This window comes from Agelaius phoeniceus, chromosome 11 (assembly GCF_051311805.1).
Source record: "Agelaius phoeniceus isolate bAgePho1 chromosome 11, bAgePho1.hap1, whole genome shotgun sequence".
NCBI lineage: Eukaryota > Metazoa > Chordata > Aves > Passeriformes > Icteridae > Agelaius > Agelaius phoeniceus.
The window spans coordinates 8,909,902-8,927,839 of NC_135275.1; the positions used below are offsets into that span (position 1 = coordinate 8,909,902).

A 17,938-nucleotide genomic window follows, 5' to 3' on the forward strand; every position below is an offset into this window, starting at 1 on the left:
AGGCAGGGATAGAAAAGAAATCCTTCACTCATATCTCCTGTTGTGCTTCTTCCATTAGCTGAAATTCCAGGAAGACCTACAGATCACACACATGTACTCTGGTGAAGGAGAAGAGGTGAAGCTGTTTTCTGCCATCACTCCCACTGAGAATGTGGAGGACTGGCTGGTGGAAGTGGAGAAATCTATGAGGGCCAGTGTTCGGGACAACATAGAAAAATCAATTGGTGTTTATCCAGAGGTAAGGGTTTTATCACAGACTGCCAGGTCTCTGATGTGTTGGTTCCAGGCTTGCCATGGAGGTCGCCAGAGGTGGGGCTGATGAACTTGGGATCTGATCTATTCTATTCTATTCTATTCTATTCTATTCTATTCCACTTTCAAAACACGGTCTTTAATACAGTTGTGTTGCTGTAAGTGCAGAATGAGCAGCTGGGCAAAAAGCTAATGGCCCAGCAGAATGCAAACCCTGCACACTCCCTCACAGGATCCCTACAGCATGGAACAACCCTGTATGAATCCATATCTATTCATCTCTCCAGACTATTTCCTCTTTGTAAGGATCTTCTGCTTCAGCTCTCGTGTCTCACACATTGTGCTAGGGGCTGGTAAAAGTAATCAAGGCACATGAGCTGTTGGTTTCAGTCAGTGCATAGGGGATGCATCACGGCTCTGGTTTCTGTATAGAAGCTATGCTGGTGTAAAATTGAAATTTTTAATCTAGGTAATCTATTTCTAATCTATTTTTCAGAAAGGCTGAAAAATAAAGAGGCCTCAGATGTTTTTGTTACTCTTTCTTATTCAGACTGAAAATTTGAAAGTAGAAAAGTTAGAAAAGGCCAGAGGAGGGGAAGCATTCTTTTGGGTTTCACAGATTCCTGCTCTTCACCTGCTAATGGCTACTTGTAACTGGTTACTGCAAGTGGCATAGTGGAGAGAAGTACCCGGTGCCTGAAGGTGATTTCTTCACAGAAAGTGGAAGAGAAAGAAAAGGAAAGCCTCTTACACAAGAATTCAGTGCTGATTTGTTAAGCATGCCTCTCAGAGCAAGAGGACATATAAATAAATAAATAAATAGTCTTAGCACCTTTTTTCCCCCTTTCTCACACCTATTCTTTTTTCTGTTTTAAGACTCCACGTACTTCATGGGTCTTGGAATGGCCTGGCCAAGTGGTCATTGCTGGCTGCCAGATTTTCTGGACAAAGGAAGTGTCTGAAGCTCTGGAGGCTGGAGATTTATCCAGCAGGCTTTACCCACAGCTGAGTGCTCAGGTATGAAAATGAATGTAAGGGTGAGATTTTGCCAGATGGAGGCTTTTCAGTCATCAGACCTCAGACAAGTTATAAATACAGCCAGGACAATACTGGTGGGGAAACAGATGCACAGTTTTGCATAGCACTGTTCAAAACAAGTGATAAAACAGGTTTTCTTCTTAATTATTAGGGTATTTGTCATAATAAAATACAGGACTGATAATATGATCACCACCTGAACACTATGACAAGGTGAAAGATAACTTCTCCAGGGTTACCCAAGAAGCAAAATGCAAAGAACTGAAGTGATGGACAGTGGAGGAAACTGCATCCTTCATATCAGTTCTGTGCATCTAATCACACCTAATACCTGAGAATTATTAGCTCTGGACTTCATAGTGGCTCTAACGCGTTCTTTTCACCTGAACATGGTAATAGTGTATGTAAAACTCAGCTCTGAGCCAGCCCTGAGTAGTATTTGCTTTCTGAGCAGCCATTTGTACTTCTGAAAAGAGAAGAGGCAGAAGTTGCCTGAGCATAGCATATGATCTGAGGCTCAGCATGTCCTGAGTTTGATTGCATTGTGTTGGTACAGAGTGCATTGCTTCAGGGTACTTTCCTTTTGTTCCCAGCTGGGAGATTTGGTGGGCCTGGTCCGTGGGAAGCTGTCCAAGATGCAGAGAGCAGTGCTGTCAGCTCTCATTGTCATCGAGGTGCATGCCAAGGATGTTGCAGCAAAGCTTGTTGAGGAGAATATAACGAGCATGAACGATTTTGAGTGGATCTCCCAGCTCAGGTTAGAGAGCACAGCTGTTGAACCTCACCTGGCTTCCCTGGCCAGTCTCCATTCTTCTTACCCATCAGCTGTGTCCATGGCAAATGGAAACAGGAGTATGAGACAGATCTAGCTTTAATGGCATCCTCTTTGACAATAGGAACTAACCCATACCATGATGTTTCACTGTGAAAGGCTGTGCTCCTGCCCAAGGGGTGCAATGCTTGATCCCAGGTCCTGTGAGAACTCCTGTCCACCCTGTTGTGCTCCTTTATCCTTTCTGCTCTTGAGAGGGAAATCCCTTGACAATCAGGTCTCCAAACCTGCAGGCTGTAATCTCATGAGCTGCTGCTTTGTCTGCCAGGCAGTGTTTATCTTTCTGATGCCATGTTCACTCACCATTAGATACTACTGGACAAGGGGAGACCTGTACATCAGAGCAGTCAATGCTGAGTTTATCTATGGCTATGAGTATCTGGGCAACACTGGCCGTCTGGTTATCACACCTCTCACTGACAGGTAAAGACATTGTTTTCTGGGTAACAAATGCACTTTTTTTTTTTTTTTTTTTTTTTTTTTTTTTTTTTTTTTTTTTTTTTCTGGATGAAGAGGATTAAACCAAGGATCTGACCATTCAGGCATTCAGGTCCCACATCTTAATGTATGTAAATAGAATCCATTTGTACAGTAAAGGACTACTTGAGACAAGTGCACAGGAGAACCCTGGCATTGGTTGCTATTGTATTCTGAGTGGGCAGTGCTCAGACTGATTGCTTTCTCTCTGCTAATTCTTAATGTAGTGCTCTCATATAAAATGCCCACCTGATATCAAAGGAGCTCTTCTAGAAACCAGCTAGTATTCTAGAATATGCAGCAGAAATAATAATTTTACCCTTTTGTAACTGTCCTTTTTCTGCAGAATGAATTTGTAGCCAGTGGCAGAAGGATTTATCCATGCAGGCCCCCATGAATACTAATCAAGGCCACATAGCTCTAACTCCTTTGCAGAATGCTGCATATCTAAGCAGTTTTGCAGAATAATGAATGATGGATTCCTCCTTGTCTCCAGCTGTATAGATCATATGTCTCCTTGCTGAAATCAGTAGTACAAATGCTTTTTTTCGTCATCTGGTCTCTTCTTTGTTGTAGGTGTTATCTGACACTTACAGGAGCTCTGCACCTGAAATTTGGAGGAGCACCTGCAGGACCAGCAGGAACAGGCAAAACAGAAACAACAAAAGACCTGGGCAAAGCACTGGCAATCCAAACTGTAGTGTTCAACTGCTCTGACCAACTTGACTTTATGGCAATGGGCAAGTTTTTTAAGGGACTAGCCAGGTACAGTGAAATGCTGAGTGTCATTATTGAGGGATGCTGCACACTGGGAGTTGGTGGGTATTTTTCATAGCAGCCCAAAAGAACAAGAAAAGCCCTGGCAAGGGGGTTACTGAGTTCCAGAATGAGCAAGGTTACAAAATTCCAGCCAGAAAGGAGGAACAGTTGATCCAATTATAAAAAAAAAAAGAGATAAAAAGAGATCCTTGTTCATTTAAGGCAAAATTAAAATGCTTTGCACTAATCCACAATGCACTAATCCACCTGTGCAAGTGTTTGCAGCTTTGGCCTTTATTTTAATATCATCCATGTTGGACTGAGATTCAGCCCACAAGCTGCTTAATCTTAAGAAGAAGAGAATCTGCTGAGAGTATTCAAAATTGAGCAGCCAAGAGAGACTGCTCTAAGCCCTGAGGGATCCTCTCAGAGAGGCTTCTCTCTTCTCTACATTTCAAACAGAGCTGGTCCAATTAGTCTGTTGCACACTGGTGAATCTGAATTAGTTAGTCCAACAAAAGCTGATATTCTTTTCTCAGATGTTTTCTTTGTAAGTAATTTAACTTCTTTCCTAAACCATGCCTTGTGGGAAGATCACCTTCCTCATATGCATGCTTCCAGCTTTATATATAGTTTACCAAATTCTGAAAAATTTACTTAAGTGTTGTCTAAACTATATCTGCTGCACTTACAGCTCAGGTACCAACCAGGAATTCAACATGACACCTCTTTAAAGCTCAAATGTGTAATGGAGAATTTGTCCCAGGCTCTAGGATTGGATAACAAATCACATGGCCTGGAATGCACAGCTGGGCTGTCCCCTGAACCAGGACACAGTGGCTGTGTCACTGTTTGCCAGGGGACATCAGAGCCCTTTTGTGTTCACTTCCAGTCTCTGTTATGCCCACCCAGTATGTGGATATCTAACTTCTAGTTCTATCTGAACTTTTGACTGCAAGTTTGCTCCTGTGTGGTGTTCCTGACTCCCTTCATTCTTCCTTCCCTGCCCAGCTCTGGTGCCTGGGCTTGCTTCGATGAGTTCAACCGCATCGACATCGAGGTGCTGTCTGTGGTGGCCCAGCAGATTACAACCATCCAGAAAGCACAGCAGCAGAGGGTATGTAAGGAATATGTGGATGCAAAGGCAGGCAAAAAAATCTCCACGTGAGGTAGTTCAGGCAAGTCCTTGTCTCTGCACACACCTTCAAGCTTCACTTCTCAGGGGCAACTCTTAGCAGACATCCTTGAGGAGTGGTTTGAACAATGTCCTAACTATGGCACATCACATCAGTCCATTACAGTCAACATCCTCAGGGGAATTTTTAACTTCACCTTAGTCTATGCTGCCAGAGTTGCCCACACTCTCACAGGCTGAAGTACCTCTCAGCTTGAGCTGTAGTGCTAGCAGGCTTTGGTGTGGGAGACACTCTGATACTGATCCACTGAACTGATCAAAATTGGAGCTGTGATAAAGGCAGTCAGTGTTCTGACATGAGTTGCTCAGCACCAAATTTGTCTAAATGTGTTAACCAAGCTTTGGTGGATTCACAAAACCCAGTATGTGCAGAAAAACACATATTGGTGCACACAGAGTTGCATTGTAAAGTGAATTGTTGTGAACTGTTGGTTTTAATGGAGATTCAGCTGTCAGCCAGTCTAGCAGCCAGCCTCTGCTTTGTTCTCTGGAGGCCCAGAAGGGTTAAGACCTGAATCTCCTTGACTTTGGCTTGGAATTAGAAACTTGCTCTCCGTAAATTCTTCTGCATTACTTTATCCCCCATCTGAAATTACTACCTGCACAGCTTTAAAAAGGATTTAGGTTTCTCTTTGCCCTCTTTGCCATGAATTAATTCGGGTCTCATCTCTAGTGCAAAATAAATGGGAAGACGTTTGTTTACAGCTGAAGGGATAGAAGTCTGTTCAAGAGTTTAAAGGAAAAAAAAAAGAAAATTTAACCTATCTGTAAATCTTCCACAAGCCCAGTCTTTTATACAGGAAAAAATATTGCTGGTAATACTGGGTTCCTGCAGTGGGACCAGATTGAGTCACTACTGTTGTGGGCAGCTGTGTCTGTTTGTGCTTTATAATTTAACAACTAAAAGCTATTGTTCTCCTCTTGGAAGATTCTGCTACACTATTTACTTTGCAGGTCAGGCTCTGTTCTTGGAGGATGATCATATTTTTAATTTTCCAGGTGGAAACCTTCATATTTGAAGGCACAGAGATCCCACTGGTCCCATCCTGTGCAGTCTTCATCACAATGAACCCAGGGTACGCTGGGCGCACTGAGCTGCCCGATAACCTGAAGGTAAGGAGGGCAGGCTGCACAGACAGAAAGAAAAGGGGCAATAAAGGTGCTGGGTGCTACCTGGACTCACCAACATGTCCATGACAAGAGTTAGGGTGTGATGCTTTTGGACAGTCTCCAGGATCACTTTGAGATTTGAACCACATGTGTAAGGAAATGGCACTGTTCAGATTGCAGTCTGCAGGGATGCTGCAGTGACAGCTGCCAGGGACACTCATCTTGTGTCCTCTAAACAGTCTGGAATGGATACTCAGCCTTTTCAGTTTGCTGGGAAAAAAGCAAGAAACTACAGTGTTTTGAACATTGTGTTGGATCTGTATGTTCCAGGCTCTCTTTCGTCCTGTGGCTATGATGGTCCCAGATTACTCCATGATTGCTGAGATCTCACTCTATTCCTTTGGGTTTAATGAAGCCAAAGTCCTTGCAAAGAAGATCACCACAACATTCAAACTATTGTCAGAACAGCTCAGCTCCCAGGTAATTGCCTTAATGTCCAAGGCTGTTTTATAAATGTGAGACTTTCTTTACCTAGGCATGAAGTATCCAGATGATTTTCTTGGTGCCTTGTTATAGCATATCTCAGAAAGGTCACTACAACCATTCTTCATCTCCTTCCTTCCTTCCTTCCTTCCTTCCTTCCTTCCTTCCTTCCTTCCTTCCTTCCTTCCTTCCTTCCTTCCTTCCTTCCTTCCTTCCTTCCTTCCTTCCTTCCTTCCTTCCTTCCTTCCTTCCTTCCTTCCTTCCTTCCTTCCTTCCTTCCTTCCTTCCTTCCTTCCTTCCTTCCTTCCTTCCTTCCTTCCTTCCTTCCTTCCTTCCTTCCTTCCTTCCTTCCTTCCTTCCTTCCTTCCTTCCTTCCTTCCTCCCTTCCTTCCTCCCTTCCTTCCTCCCTTCCTTCCTCCCTTCCTTCCTCCCTTCCTTCCTTCCTCCCTCCCTTCCTCCCTCCCTCCCTCCCTCCCTCCCTCCCTCCCTCCCATTTCTGCTCCTGTGGCTGGACTTGGATTCACCTTAAATCCTATTTAGGATTACTGTGGCAGGACAGTTGAGCTAAACAGCCCTGCCTGCTTTTCCTTCCATCTAGGATTTTTCATTCTGTGTGCATGCCTAAGTTTACTTTTTAAGATGGTGCTCCTCTATCTGATGATATTGTTTCCTCTGTGCCTTTTTCAGGACCACTATGACTTTGGGATGAGAGCTGTGAAGACTGTCATCTCAACAGCTGGCAATCTCAAAAGAGAGAATCCTGATATGGATGAGGTAAACATGCTTGTATTTCACAGTGCCATAGACTTATGGGGCCTTTTCTGCAGCCTCATAGGAAGAGGAAAGATCTCTGAAGTCCTGAATTCTCAAATCCTTGCAGGAGCTGATCTGCCTGCGAGCTATTAGGGATGCCAACGTACCCAAATTCCTGCAGGATGACCTCAAGCTCTTCAATGGTATTGTCTCAGATTTGTTTCCTAATATCAAAGAAACACCTGTTGATTATGGCATCCTGGAAGAAGCCATCCGCAAATCCTGCATCCAGGCAAATCTGAAGGATGTTGATGGTGAGGGGAAAGGCTCTCCACAAGCTCCCTCTGGACCTGGGCTTTTAGTCCAGCATGCTGCCCTAGGAAAGAGGTGTGTGCCCAGGCCCACTCTGCATCATCTTCCTGTACAGGTTTTGTGACTAAATGCATCCAGCTGTACGAGACCACCGTAGTTCGTCATGGCCTGATGCTGGTGGGACCAACAGGTTCTGGGAAAACAAAGGTATGGGTGAGACACTGTCCTGGCCCCAGCAAACCATCACCTACCTATTGATGCACTGGGTTAAGTTTCGCAGAAGACCCATACTGGCATTTAAAGCTTTTCTCAGATAGAAGTCAGGGCACAAGGATGCTGCCTGTTAATAATAATTTATAGCCATGGGGAGGAATATTACTGGTTTGCTTTGAGCTGTGAGATTAGACTGAGGCTCATTAGTTCTGCTGCACATTTCTAAGGCTGAGACATACCTTGACCTCTCTAGGTGCTTCAGGCCTCTTGCACAGAAGATCTAACTTCCTCCTCCACTGCATATAGAGTGTTTAATTTCTGTGCTTTTGTTTCAGCCAGGCATCTCCGTACTATGATATTACCCTTCCCTATGTGTCTTTTCTCACTGCATTTGAATGCAGTTGCTGTGAAAGCAAGTGGCTTTGTTGCTCTGGAGCCATGGCAGTTAAGTCTCTGGCTGTCGTGCTTTTGCAGAGTTATGAAGTCCTGGCAGCTGCAATGACATCACTGAAAGGTCAGCCTGCAGCCAGTGGTGGGAATTACGAAGCAGTCCACTACTTTGTAGTGAATCCCAAATCCATCACAATGGGCCAGCTTTATGGAGAGTTCAACTTGCTAACGCATGAATGGTAAAGTACAAAACCTTCTTTCCTTTCTTCCAGACAGAAAACACTTTTCTGGTCTTGAGCGTCTTCCCTCCAAGGCTGAGAACTGTTTGGGGTGGTGGCATAAAACCAGGAGCGATCAAGTCCTTATCCCCACCAAGCTACAATAGCCAGTCACGGCGATTTAAGCTGACATCCCTCATTGTGCACTTGGCCCGACTGCCAGCACATGCCCAGACAGTTTCTGCAGCTCAGCTCGCAGCATTAACTGCAGAACAATAATTCAATAGCTTTGGAGCACATGCCCCTGCTCCTAAGATACAGCAGCTTAAAAACACTTGCTTTGCTTCTGAAGAACAGTGACCTCTGTACTGCGCACTTGAATTGTTCTGTATAAATACTCTGGTATCCTTGAGTGATGAGGAATGACTTTGAGGCATAAAGAGAAATTTCATTCCTGTTGCCAGGTCTCCTGCTTGCTTACATGGTTTGGAAACAAGAACCAATAGCCCACTTGCCCTCTTTATAGCCAGGTCCTACTGCTTGTGTTTCCATATGTTACCTGAGGTTGACTTTGCAGCTCACTTTATCCATAAGCTAGGATGTGAGAAGCAGTGTGAATCTCCCTTTGGCCCTGTCAGCCAGCACTTGTCTCATGGCAAAACTAAAGACTGTGTTCTGTAAAATGAGGGAAATTAAACATATATAAAACTAACTACCTCTAGGAAAAGTGCAAGCCATTAAACCTTACTGATTCTGTGACCAGAGCTTCCCAGCTTAGGATGTGGTACATATTTACTGAAGGACATTTTATAGGAGCTCCAATTAAGCTCAACAGTTTATTTATGATGTGACTACATGGGCATGTCAATGTGACAAAAAAGAAAAATACAGCAATTGTGTAAAATATATTTACAGACAAATCCATCTGCTTTAATCAGCTGAGCTTTAGAACAGACTGTTTTCCCTTGATCTCAATAACAATACTCTGGAATTCACTAGTACTATAAAAATAACAAATAATTATTTAATAGCAGGAGTCAAGTCCAGGGTCTGAATGGAAACTGTGCTCAAGGTTTCCATGTACATATTAAATTCTTGCTGTCAACAGCCAGCATTCCTTGTGTCTGCTCTCCTGGTCACCAGCTCCAGCACCACCCGGGTTCACAGGCAGCTGAGGATGGGGAACTTCAGTTATAAAGAGGGTAGGGTCATGCTCTTTAGCCTGGGTTTATCCTTTTAACCTTGAGAAAAAGAGAAAAGAGGCACCTCCAGAGAGCAGATGATCTGCCTGTGACCTGAACTGGATGCTAGCAAGGCCTCTTTACTCTTCACTGAGGACAGAGATGTTAAAGGGAAGCTTGACATCTTATAGTTACATGACATGAATTCCAGATCCTGATGCCCAAAGAAGTTGTTTTGTGGTGTCACTCAGGCTGAGATGTGTCTCAGTAAAAACAAGAATGAGGTGGACCTTTCTGCAGCTCATGGATAAGAGAGACACATGAAGCAGGATAAGATTGCCTTTTGTGGAGAGAATGTAGCCATTTATTGCAGCAAAACCAGAAGGGGCCAAGCCCTGCCTTCCTCCTGCCTTTCAGGACAGACGGGATCTTTTCCACACTCATGCGTCGGGGAACCGTGGCCGCTGACACCAGCAAGAAGTGGTACATGTTTGATGGGCCAGTGGATGCTTTGTGGATTGAGAACATGAACACAGTACTTGATGACAATAAGAAGCTGTGCCTCAGCTCAGGGGAAATCATCAAGATGACAGAGGTAACTTATCCCTCCCACTTTTGCTGCATGTAGTCTGTACTCCTTCCACTCTGCACTGAAACACGTATCAAAACTGAGCAGGTCCTTATCCTTTCTTTTCTTTTCTAATTTCTAGGGCATGACCATGATGTTTGAAGTCCAGGATTTGGCTGTTGCTTCCCCTGCCACAGTCTCCCGCTGTGGTATGGTTTACCTGGAACCCAGCATTTTGGGGCTGGACCCTTTCATTGAATGCTGGCTGAAAAATGTGCCAGAAATCATGCAACGCTTCGCACCCCAGCTGGCATCTCTCTTCAGGAGATTCCTCCAGGTGAGCTTCTGTTCTGTTCCAGCCTTTCCATGTCATCTTGATCATCAACCAGCCCAGACATGTCAAGGCCTGGATTTAAATGACATTGTGGGAACATTTCCTACCATAATATCTATCATGGAAACTTCTCTGTGAATTTTGTGGCTTTAATACAGGTTATTCACTGATCTCTGTAGATGTGACTAAGTCTAATTGGTCATTATAGTTGGTTTTATTTAATTTTAAAATTATCTTCTGGACAAAACCATCCCTAGTGCAGTTCCATAGCTTAGAGTGAGTCCTCAAGGGAGAAGGTTGTTCAAACAAGTCTTGTTATTTTTACTCTGTTGATAAGCCATTATTTTAATGAAGAACCTGGAGCTACAAAGGAAGGCTCTAAAGGGAGCAAACCATTTAACAGCAGTGATAGCACAAGATGCACATAACTGTTGCACAGAAGCAAAAGGGAGGCCCAGAGGTTTCTTGGTGTTGAGACTAAACCAAGGGACTTGTCTAGATTTTCTCCAGTAAAAATGGTGGTACTTGGGATGCAGTTGGAAATGGCAGCATTCTCAGTCACAGTCTCCCTGCTAAACATAACATGATGGAGGTGAACAAGAAGGTAAAACCAAAGTCAGCTGTGCTGGATGGTGACACTGAGCTGTCCCTGCCTGTCTTTCCAGGAGGCCATCGACTTTTTACGAAGCTCTGTGAAGGAGATAATTACTTCTACAGATGGTAACCTCACAATGAGTCTCCTCGTGCTCTTGGAATGTTTGTATCAGCCTTTCATTCCCATTAAGGTAGATTTTGCTACCTCTATCCCTGTTCCTTGTGTCTGTAACTCTTAAGGACACCAAGTCCTGGAAAGGGTTAATCACCAGAGAACAAGATGTTGGTGCAGAAAGGTCATGCTGTAGCTCATCTATGTGGCAGAAGGTATTACAGCACCCAGCAAATCACAGGTAAACTTAGAAGGATTATGCTCTGCCCACTGAAGGAACACAAGATAAGCTCTGTGCCTACCAGGCTGGAGGGTAGAGGTTCACTTTTATTTATAGCAGAGGGAATTGGAGGGTGAGGGGAAAGCAGAGATCAGAGCTGAGCAGTGATGCACTTCAGATTGCAGGTCCTTTGAGAGTTAGTATTGAAGAAGGCTGGACAATTTTCAAATTAAAAACCTATGACTAAATTCTTCTCCCATCTCTTGTTGAGTGACGTTAGTTCAGCAAAGGGAGTCTCTCAAGTACACCAATGAAACAACAAATTTTAATCCACATAATATATTAACAAGGCCTCTGAAAAACTGGCTAGAAAAAACTACATAGAAGCTGAATAGAATTATGAACAAATTAAGAAGAGTCTGGGGTTTGTGTGCCGTAATTATACCTGAGAATTTTTCTTCCACTTGTCTCTGGTTCTTAGGGACTGAAGACGATTCCCCGGGAGAAGATTGCTCGTATGGGAGAGCTGATTGAGCCTTGGTTTATATTTGCCTTGGTCTGGAGTGTGGGTGCTACTGGAGATTCCCTAGGTCGTGAGGCCTTCAGCTCATGGCTCAGGAAGAAGATGGCAAAGGAAAGGGTGAGTAAAGGAAAAGCAGATCTTCTCTCATTGTAGAGAAATTAGTAATGAGGAATGGGGATCAGAGTTGAATGCCTGGAGGCTTTGGATGGACTTCCTGTGGGCATCTGGTATGCCACTGTCTCACTGGGACCCCTGGAGCTGGAAGTTCTGGGAGAGCCCTGAGCCCCCTGGCCTGGGTAGCGTCCCGTTAGTAAAGTGTTCCTTGAAGTAGTGCAAATCCTCCTGTGAACTCAGCTGAGTGGCAGCCAGGTTCATCACAGCTTTATTCTCACAGATCCGCTTACTCTTCCCAGAAGAAGGACTGGTTTATGACTATAAACTGGATGATGCTGGGCTTAGCAGTACTGAAGAAGATGATGAGGACGTCCGTAAAGAGGTAAAATATTTAACTTATAATTCCAAGCTGAGTAATTTAGGAGGAGGGACCAGGAAGTGACACAGTCCTACAGGATTTGGTAGGATTTTCTCATTAAGGGCAAAGAAAAAAGGCCTATAGGAAGCAAACAGGAATGTTTAAATCAAAATTAAGCTTTTCATTGAATCAAGAAGGCAATTTCTTGCCTTCAGAGCTGTGAACCAGATCTTTCAAAGCTGAGCTGAGAGCCGGTCAGTTGAGACCTGTGTGTCTCTGTCAGTGCTCAGAAAAGTGAGGGATGGCACAGGTGTGGCTGCTGGAGGACAGGGAGGAGCTCATATGGATAGAGCTGTCTGTGTTAGAAAGCAGTGAATAACAGCAGAAGAGCTATGTGCAGCAGAGTCTGGAATAGCAGCAAGGCAGATAAATATTCCATCTTTTTCACAAGAGACAGCAGTGTAGGGCATGTCAAGGTCATCTTGACTGACAGTCACCAGACTCTGGGCTAAAAGGAATTCAAGAAGGAGGGAAAATGCTTCCCCTTCCTGAAATGAAACAAAGAACCCTACATGACTGTCAGGTGCTTAATAGAAGGTGCCAGTGTGGTCTCTGTGGGAAGGCCACATGGGGTGGTCAGGAATGCAGATTTTCTCCTGTATTCTCCAGCACTGCCCTGGCAGAAGCTCTATCTCATTTGTGTAGTGGCCTCTGGAAGGCTCATCTGCAGCTTCAATCTAGCACAAGAGATCCATATCTTGTACAAGTAGAACACCTCATGTGCCTCTGAGTGTGACATGGGTGATGGCACGGAATGGGAAGACAGGAGCCCAGATAAGCCCCCTTTGGCCCTCTGCCATGGGCAGAATCCCTATTCTTGCAGATATCACAAGTGCTCCATCATGCTTTGATCCCAATTCTCAGAAGGGAGGGCAGGTGTGTTGCTGCTGGGGCAATGACCTCTAAGTCTTGGGCTCTGTCCCTCCCAAAAGTAACGAGTCAAACACTCCCAGCATTTCCATACAGAAAGGTAAGGGTGGCAAGGCCCAACAGAGGGGCTGGAAACCTGAATTTCTCATCTGAATCTGAGCTATTACACAAGGAGCAGTGACAGGGAAAATAGCAGAAATAGGTTTCCTTTTCTTAGAAGGGATAGATTCCCCCTCTAAGCAGATTCCAATCTTTCAGGTGCACTGGGAGGTGTGGCTGGATGCTACAGCAAAGTTCACCATGGTTCCAGACACCAACTTCTGTGACATTATTGTGCCCACGATGAACACAGTCCGAATGGCCTATCTGCTGGAGCTGCTGCTCACCAACCATAAGCCAGTACGTGCCCAGCCTTGTTTTTGAATTTTTGATTCAACCTCTTCTTCTCCCAGTGCAGTCAGAACTTAACAGCTGCCTAATACTTTGAGATTATTTCCCACTTCCGTGGATTTGCATTTCTCTGCACCAAATCTGTGCTTAAGCACTAAGAGTTATCCATTCAGTCCCCAGGCACCATGTCAGCACCCCAAAGGGATATCAACACACAGTTGTTCAACCAAAATGCAGCAATTGCTAGATAGCCCATCACTATCCCTTTTTACCTGTTTCCTACAGCTCCATTTCATACTTCTATGGTTGGATTCCATCCACACCAAGAGATTTTGGTGTTGGGCAACTGACCTTATTGAAGAAGCAAGTTCAAGAGTCCTCTCCCAACCTTCAAATGCCTAAAAGAGCAGTAACCTCTTTTCTGGCTGCATTTCCTCCAGCCAGTGTCAGAGTTCTGAGAAACACAGGCTGCTTGCCTATGATTATGCTGCATTGCTGATTGTGCTTCTAGGTTCTTTGCATTGGTCCCACTGGCACAGGGAAGACTCTCACAATTGCTGACAAGCTCTTGAAGAACTTGCCTAACAAATACATCGCCCACTTCCTGATGTTTTCAGCACGCACCTCTTCTAACCAAACCCAGGATCTCATTGACAGCAAACTGGATAAGAGGCAAGATTCCTTTCTGTGTGTGCAAAGGCAGTATCCCTGAGCTCAGTGTTTCTATCAGCTTGGCTCTTTAGTTTCACCCCAAGACCTGAAGGGGCCCTGAGCATGTATAGATGTGGATAACATGTAGGACACACAGCACATCTGAGCTGGGTTTGTGAGAGCCAGTAATAGCTTGTTATAATGGCAAGAAAGTGAGAAGGATTAGTGAGGGTCGGTAAAAGTTGCTCCAATTCTAGTTATTCCAGAAATACTACATTTCACAGCACAGGTGTTTGCAAACCCTGGTGTGGGATCTTTACAGAAAGTGATGAAGGGAGAAAATGTGGCTGCCCACCCGCAATCCTACTCCCCACAGTAAACAGCTTCCATTTCACCTCCCTGGTCAGCCACTGGTTTGAAGTTTCCAACAGATTCATGGGCTCAAGCTTTGCTTTTATTTGCACCCATTTACTCCTTGGCATTGAGCATAAGTAGACAAAATTTCACTTGGAGAGAAGCCAGTGCCTCAAACATTGCTCCAGATCTTTTCGGTGCAAAGGCCCTTACAAAGGAGTGTATCAAGTGTAAAAAATAGCTGAAACTGTTGACTCAGAAAGCATCCAGAGAAAAAAAAACATGCATTTGAATCAAGTTAGAAGTAGCTTTCCTGTGTCCTGACACGGGTTCTGTCCTTGCAGGCGGAAGGGAGTGTTTGGGCCTCCAGTTGGTCGATATTTCATATTTTTTATCGATGACTTGAACATGCCCATGCTGGAGCAGTTTGGAGCCCAGCCTCCCATCGAGCTGCTGCGGCAGTGGATGGACCACCACGGCTGGTACGACCGCAAACAGATCGGTACGACCCAGATCTCTTGGCCTGTTAGATATGTGTACCTGCCCTGGAGATCTGTGGTGAGGGATTTTAGCTACAATAAAATCATTCCTGATTTTGCACTCTCAAAGGTACTTTTAAGAAGCTGGTAGATATTAATTTTGTCTGTGCCATGGGACCTCCTGGAGGGGGAAGGAATCCTGTTACTCCACGCCTAACTCGCCATTTCAACTACCTCTCCTTCACTGAGATGGATGAAAACAGCAAGAGGAAGATCTTCTCCACCATCCTTGGCAGCTGGATGGGTAAGTCCTGCAGAAAACTGCCACCTTCTCCTCATGTTGAAAGTCACCTTGATGACAATGGAGTTTGAAAGGGGAGCAATTAATATCAGTGATCTGATCAAAGTGTTGAAAGCTGGAACTTGCAGTAATCACTCAAAGATGCTTTAGGGAAAGTGTTTTATGAGGCTTAGCAAACAGAGAGTTCATACCCTATTTAGTCTCAAGGCCAAACTCTGCTGGTGCAGATCAGCAAACTTCAGCTTTGCCTTTCACAGTTTCAATATGTTATCATATAGCCTGGGCCATTCAAAGAGGATTTTGTTTGTGATGGGTGATGCAGATATTCTTAACCTCAGCAGGTAAAGCTGGAACTAATTTTTTTGTCTTTTTTTAGATGGACTCCTAGGAGAAAAAAGTTACAGAAATCCAGTGCGTAAGTAAGAGCAGAAAGAGGAGAGGGACTGTGAGCAGAACGAGCTGGTGAGCACAGCATGGCACAGCTTACCTGTGCATTCAGCAGACAGACACTTGTCCAGACAACAGCCTTCTGTGGAAGCAGAGCCTTCTGTTACTCTCCATCTGCTGCAGCCTGTGGACAGCTGAGCAGGGTGGATCTGAGCATGGTGCTACAGCCACCATGAAAAAAGGGTTCATTTGGAGTGAAATGAGTCCTCTTATACTTGACAGGGTGGGAATTGAGGATCATCTTTGCAAATATGCCTTCATCTGCAAATCTGCCAGTAGAAAGGAGTGAGAATAGTCAGCTATGGGAGAAGCAAAGCAGAGCTTTCTGAGTGCTTGCAATATTCAGAAGCACCAGTACCTGACTGTGATCTCAGGGGCACACTGAAACATCTAGCTGTGATTTAGAAAGAAATTAAAGGATTTTTGAAAACATGCAAAAAAGTGCAAAATGCTGGGGTGTCACAGGGCTCTACTTCTCCAGGAGTGTTTGTAATAAACTTCATTGGGAGAAAAATATAATTATGATCTAAAACTGGCAGCTGTGTTTAAAGCTTGCGAGACTATTGCATAAGAAATTATTCCTCAGTGGCTTTGCATTTGCTGAGCATAATGAATTGCAGGGGGTTTAGCTAAGAGGGCACTCACACCTTCTAGCTTAAAAGTAGCTGAGATTTCACTGCGGGAGTGCAAGGAAGGAGAAGGAAAACCTGTCTGGAATATTTCAGGTAGGCATCAATTACCTGTCTGGCAGTGCCTCCTCTGTTCCTGGGGGGCATGAAGTCTTCACACCACAGAATGGCTGTAAAGCATTCTTCCACCCCCAAATCTGGTACACATTAGTTGATAAACCCATTAGCAGCTGTGCACAGCAGTGAGCAGGTGCTTGGACAGGTCCCTCACTGTCTCTCAAAAAAAAAGCAGAAAAAAGTGTGTTCCTGCCCAAGTGCTAGCCAGCACCTCTGCCACTCAGTGCCACCTTCCTGCACTGCAAAGACCTTCTCAGCCCACAGTTACCATCTTGACATCCTCTCTGACTACTTCTATCTCTGCAGCGGGAGCAGATGCCGTGAAGGACTTGAACGAGCCCTTAGTGGATGCCACAATCTCCGTGTATATGACCATCACATCCCAGCTGCTGCCCACACCAGCAAAGTCACATTACACCTTCAACCTGAGAGACCTCTCAAAGGTGTTCCAGGGCATGCTCATGGCTGAGCCTGGCAAGGTCGAGGTGAGTCCTCCCATCAGCACAGCCCTGCCACCCAGGGCAAGACCAAAAATCACAGAACGACTAGGTTGGAAGAGACCTTTAAGGTCATCAAGTCCAACCCCTGCCCCAACACCTCAACTAAACCATGGCACTCAGTGCCACATCCAATATTTTTTTAAACACATCCAGGGATGGGGACTCCACCACCTTCCTGGCAAACCATTCCAGTACTTTATCACTCTTTCTGTAAAAAGCTTTTTCCTAATATCCAACCTATATTTCCCTTGGCACAGCTTAAGACTGTGTTCCCTGGTTCTGTCAGTGCTGCCTGGAGAAAGAGACCAACCCCACCTGACTACAGCCACCTTTCAGGGAGCTGTAGAGAGTGATATGGTCACCCCTGAGTCTCCTTTTCTCCAGGCTCTGCACCCCCAGCTCCCTCAGTGGTTGCTCACAGGGTTTGTGTTCCCAGCCCCTCTCCAGCCTCGTTGCCCCCTCTGGATGCACTCGAGCATCTCAAGGTCCTTCCCAAACTGAGGGGCCAGAGCTGGACACAGCACTCAAGGTGTGGCCTCAGTGCTGAGTACAGGGAAAGAATGACCTCCCTGCTCCTGCTGGCCAGACCATTCCTGCTCCAGGCCAGGAGCCATCGGCCTTCTTGGCCACCAGGGCACACTGCTGGCTCATGTTCACTCAGTTGTTGACCAGTACCCCCACGTCTCTTTCTGCCTGGGGGCTGTCCAGTCACACCATCCCCTGCCTATAATGTTGCAGGGGGTTATTGTGGCTAAATAAAAGGATCTTTCAAAAAACACACAAGAAAACCATACAAATTAAATCAAACTAGTGAAAGATAAGAACAAAGAACATAAAATTTAAATCTCTCAAAGAAAGCCCGACATATAGACAAATAGAGGGAGATAAACTGATGCTGTAATGAGCTCTCTGCAAAGCAGCTGTTTTGACAAGAGCTGTTTTTGAGAGGAGAAGGGAAGCAACTTCCTCCGCCCAGTTCTTTCTCCGCTCCAGTTGCCTTGTAATGGGAGCAGAGCTGGCCACATGCTGGGCAGGAACCAGCTTTGCTGACAGCAATGCTCATAACACTTCTCTGCTTCTCTCATGGGGGCTGTTTTGCTGGGA

At 45.0% G+C, this 17,938-nt stretch overlaps 1 protein-coding gene across 1 annotated transcript in view; it reads left to right on the plus strand.

Annotated features, from left to right (window-relative positions):
- DNAH1 (dynein axonemal heavy chain 1) overlaps positions 1-17,938 on the plus strand; it is a 72,338-nt gene that overhangs the window by 31,043 nt on the left and 23,357 nt on the right. Inside the window, exons 26-48 of the mRNA XM_077184787.1 lie at positions 59-238; positions 1,129-1,269; positions 1,884-2,047; positions 2,432-2,545; positions 3,176-3,364; positions 4,370-4,475; positions 5,553-5,666; positions 5,994-6,143; positions 6,834-6,920; positions 7,027-7,213; positions 7,327-7,418; positions 7,899-8,053; positions 9,631-9,808; positions 9,924-10,118; positions 10,781-10,900; positions 11,523-11,681; positions 11,959-12,060; positions 13,225-13,365; positions 13,868-14,028; positions 14,706-14,863; positions 14,971-15,144; positions 15,518-15,556; positions 16,641-16,819. Of these exons, the coding sequence (XP_077040902.1) occupies positions 59-238; positions 1,129-1,269; positions 1,884-2,047; positions 2,432-2,545; positions 3,176-3,364; positions 4,370-4,475; positions 5,553-5,666; positions 5,994-6,143; positions 6,834-6,920; positions 7,027-7,213; positions 7,327-7,418; positions 7,899-8,053; positions 9,631-9,808; positions 9,924-10,118; positions 10,781-10,900; positions 11,523-11,681; positions 11,959-12,060; positions 13,225-13,365; positions 13,868-14,028; positions 14,706-14,863; positions 14,971-15,144; positions 15,518-15,556; positions 16,641-16,819 (3,285 nt within the window). The remainder of the gene's footprint in view (positions 1-58; positions 239-1,128; positions 1,270-1,883; positions 2,048-2,431; positions 2,546-3,175; positions 3,365-4,369; positions 4,476-5,552; positions 5,667-5,993; positions 6,144-6,833; positions 6,921-7,026; positions 7,214-7,326; positions 7,419-7,898; positions 8,054-9,630; positions 9,809-9,923; positions 10,119-10,780; positions 10,901-11,522; positions 11,682-11,958; positions 12,061-13,224; positions 13,366-13,867; positions 14,029-14,705; positions 14,864-14,970; positions 15,145-15,517; positions 15,557-16,640; positions 16,820-17,938) is intronic.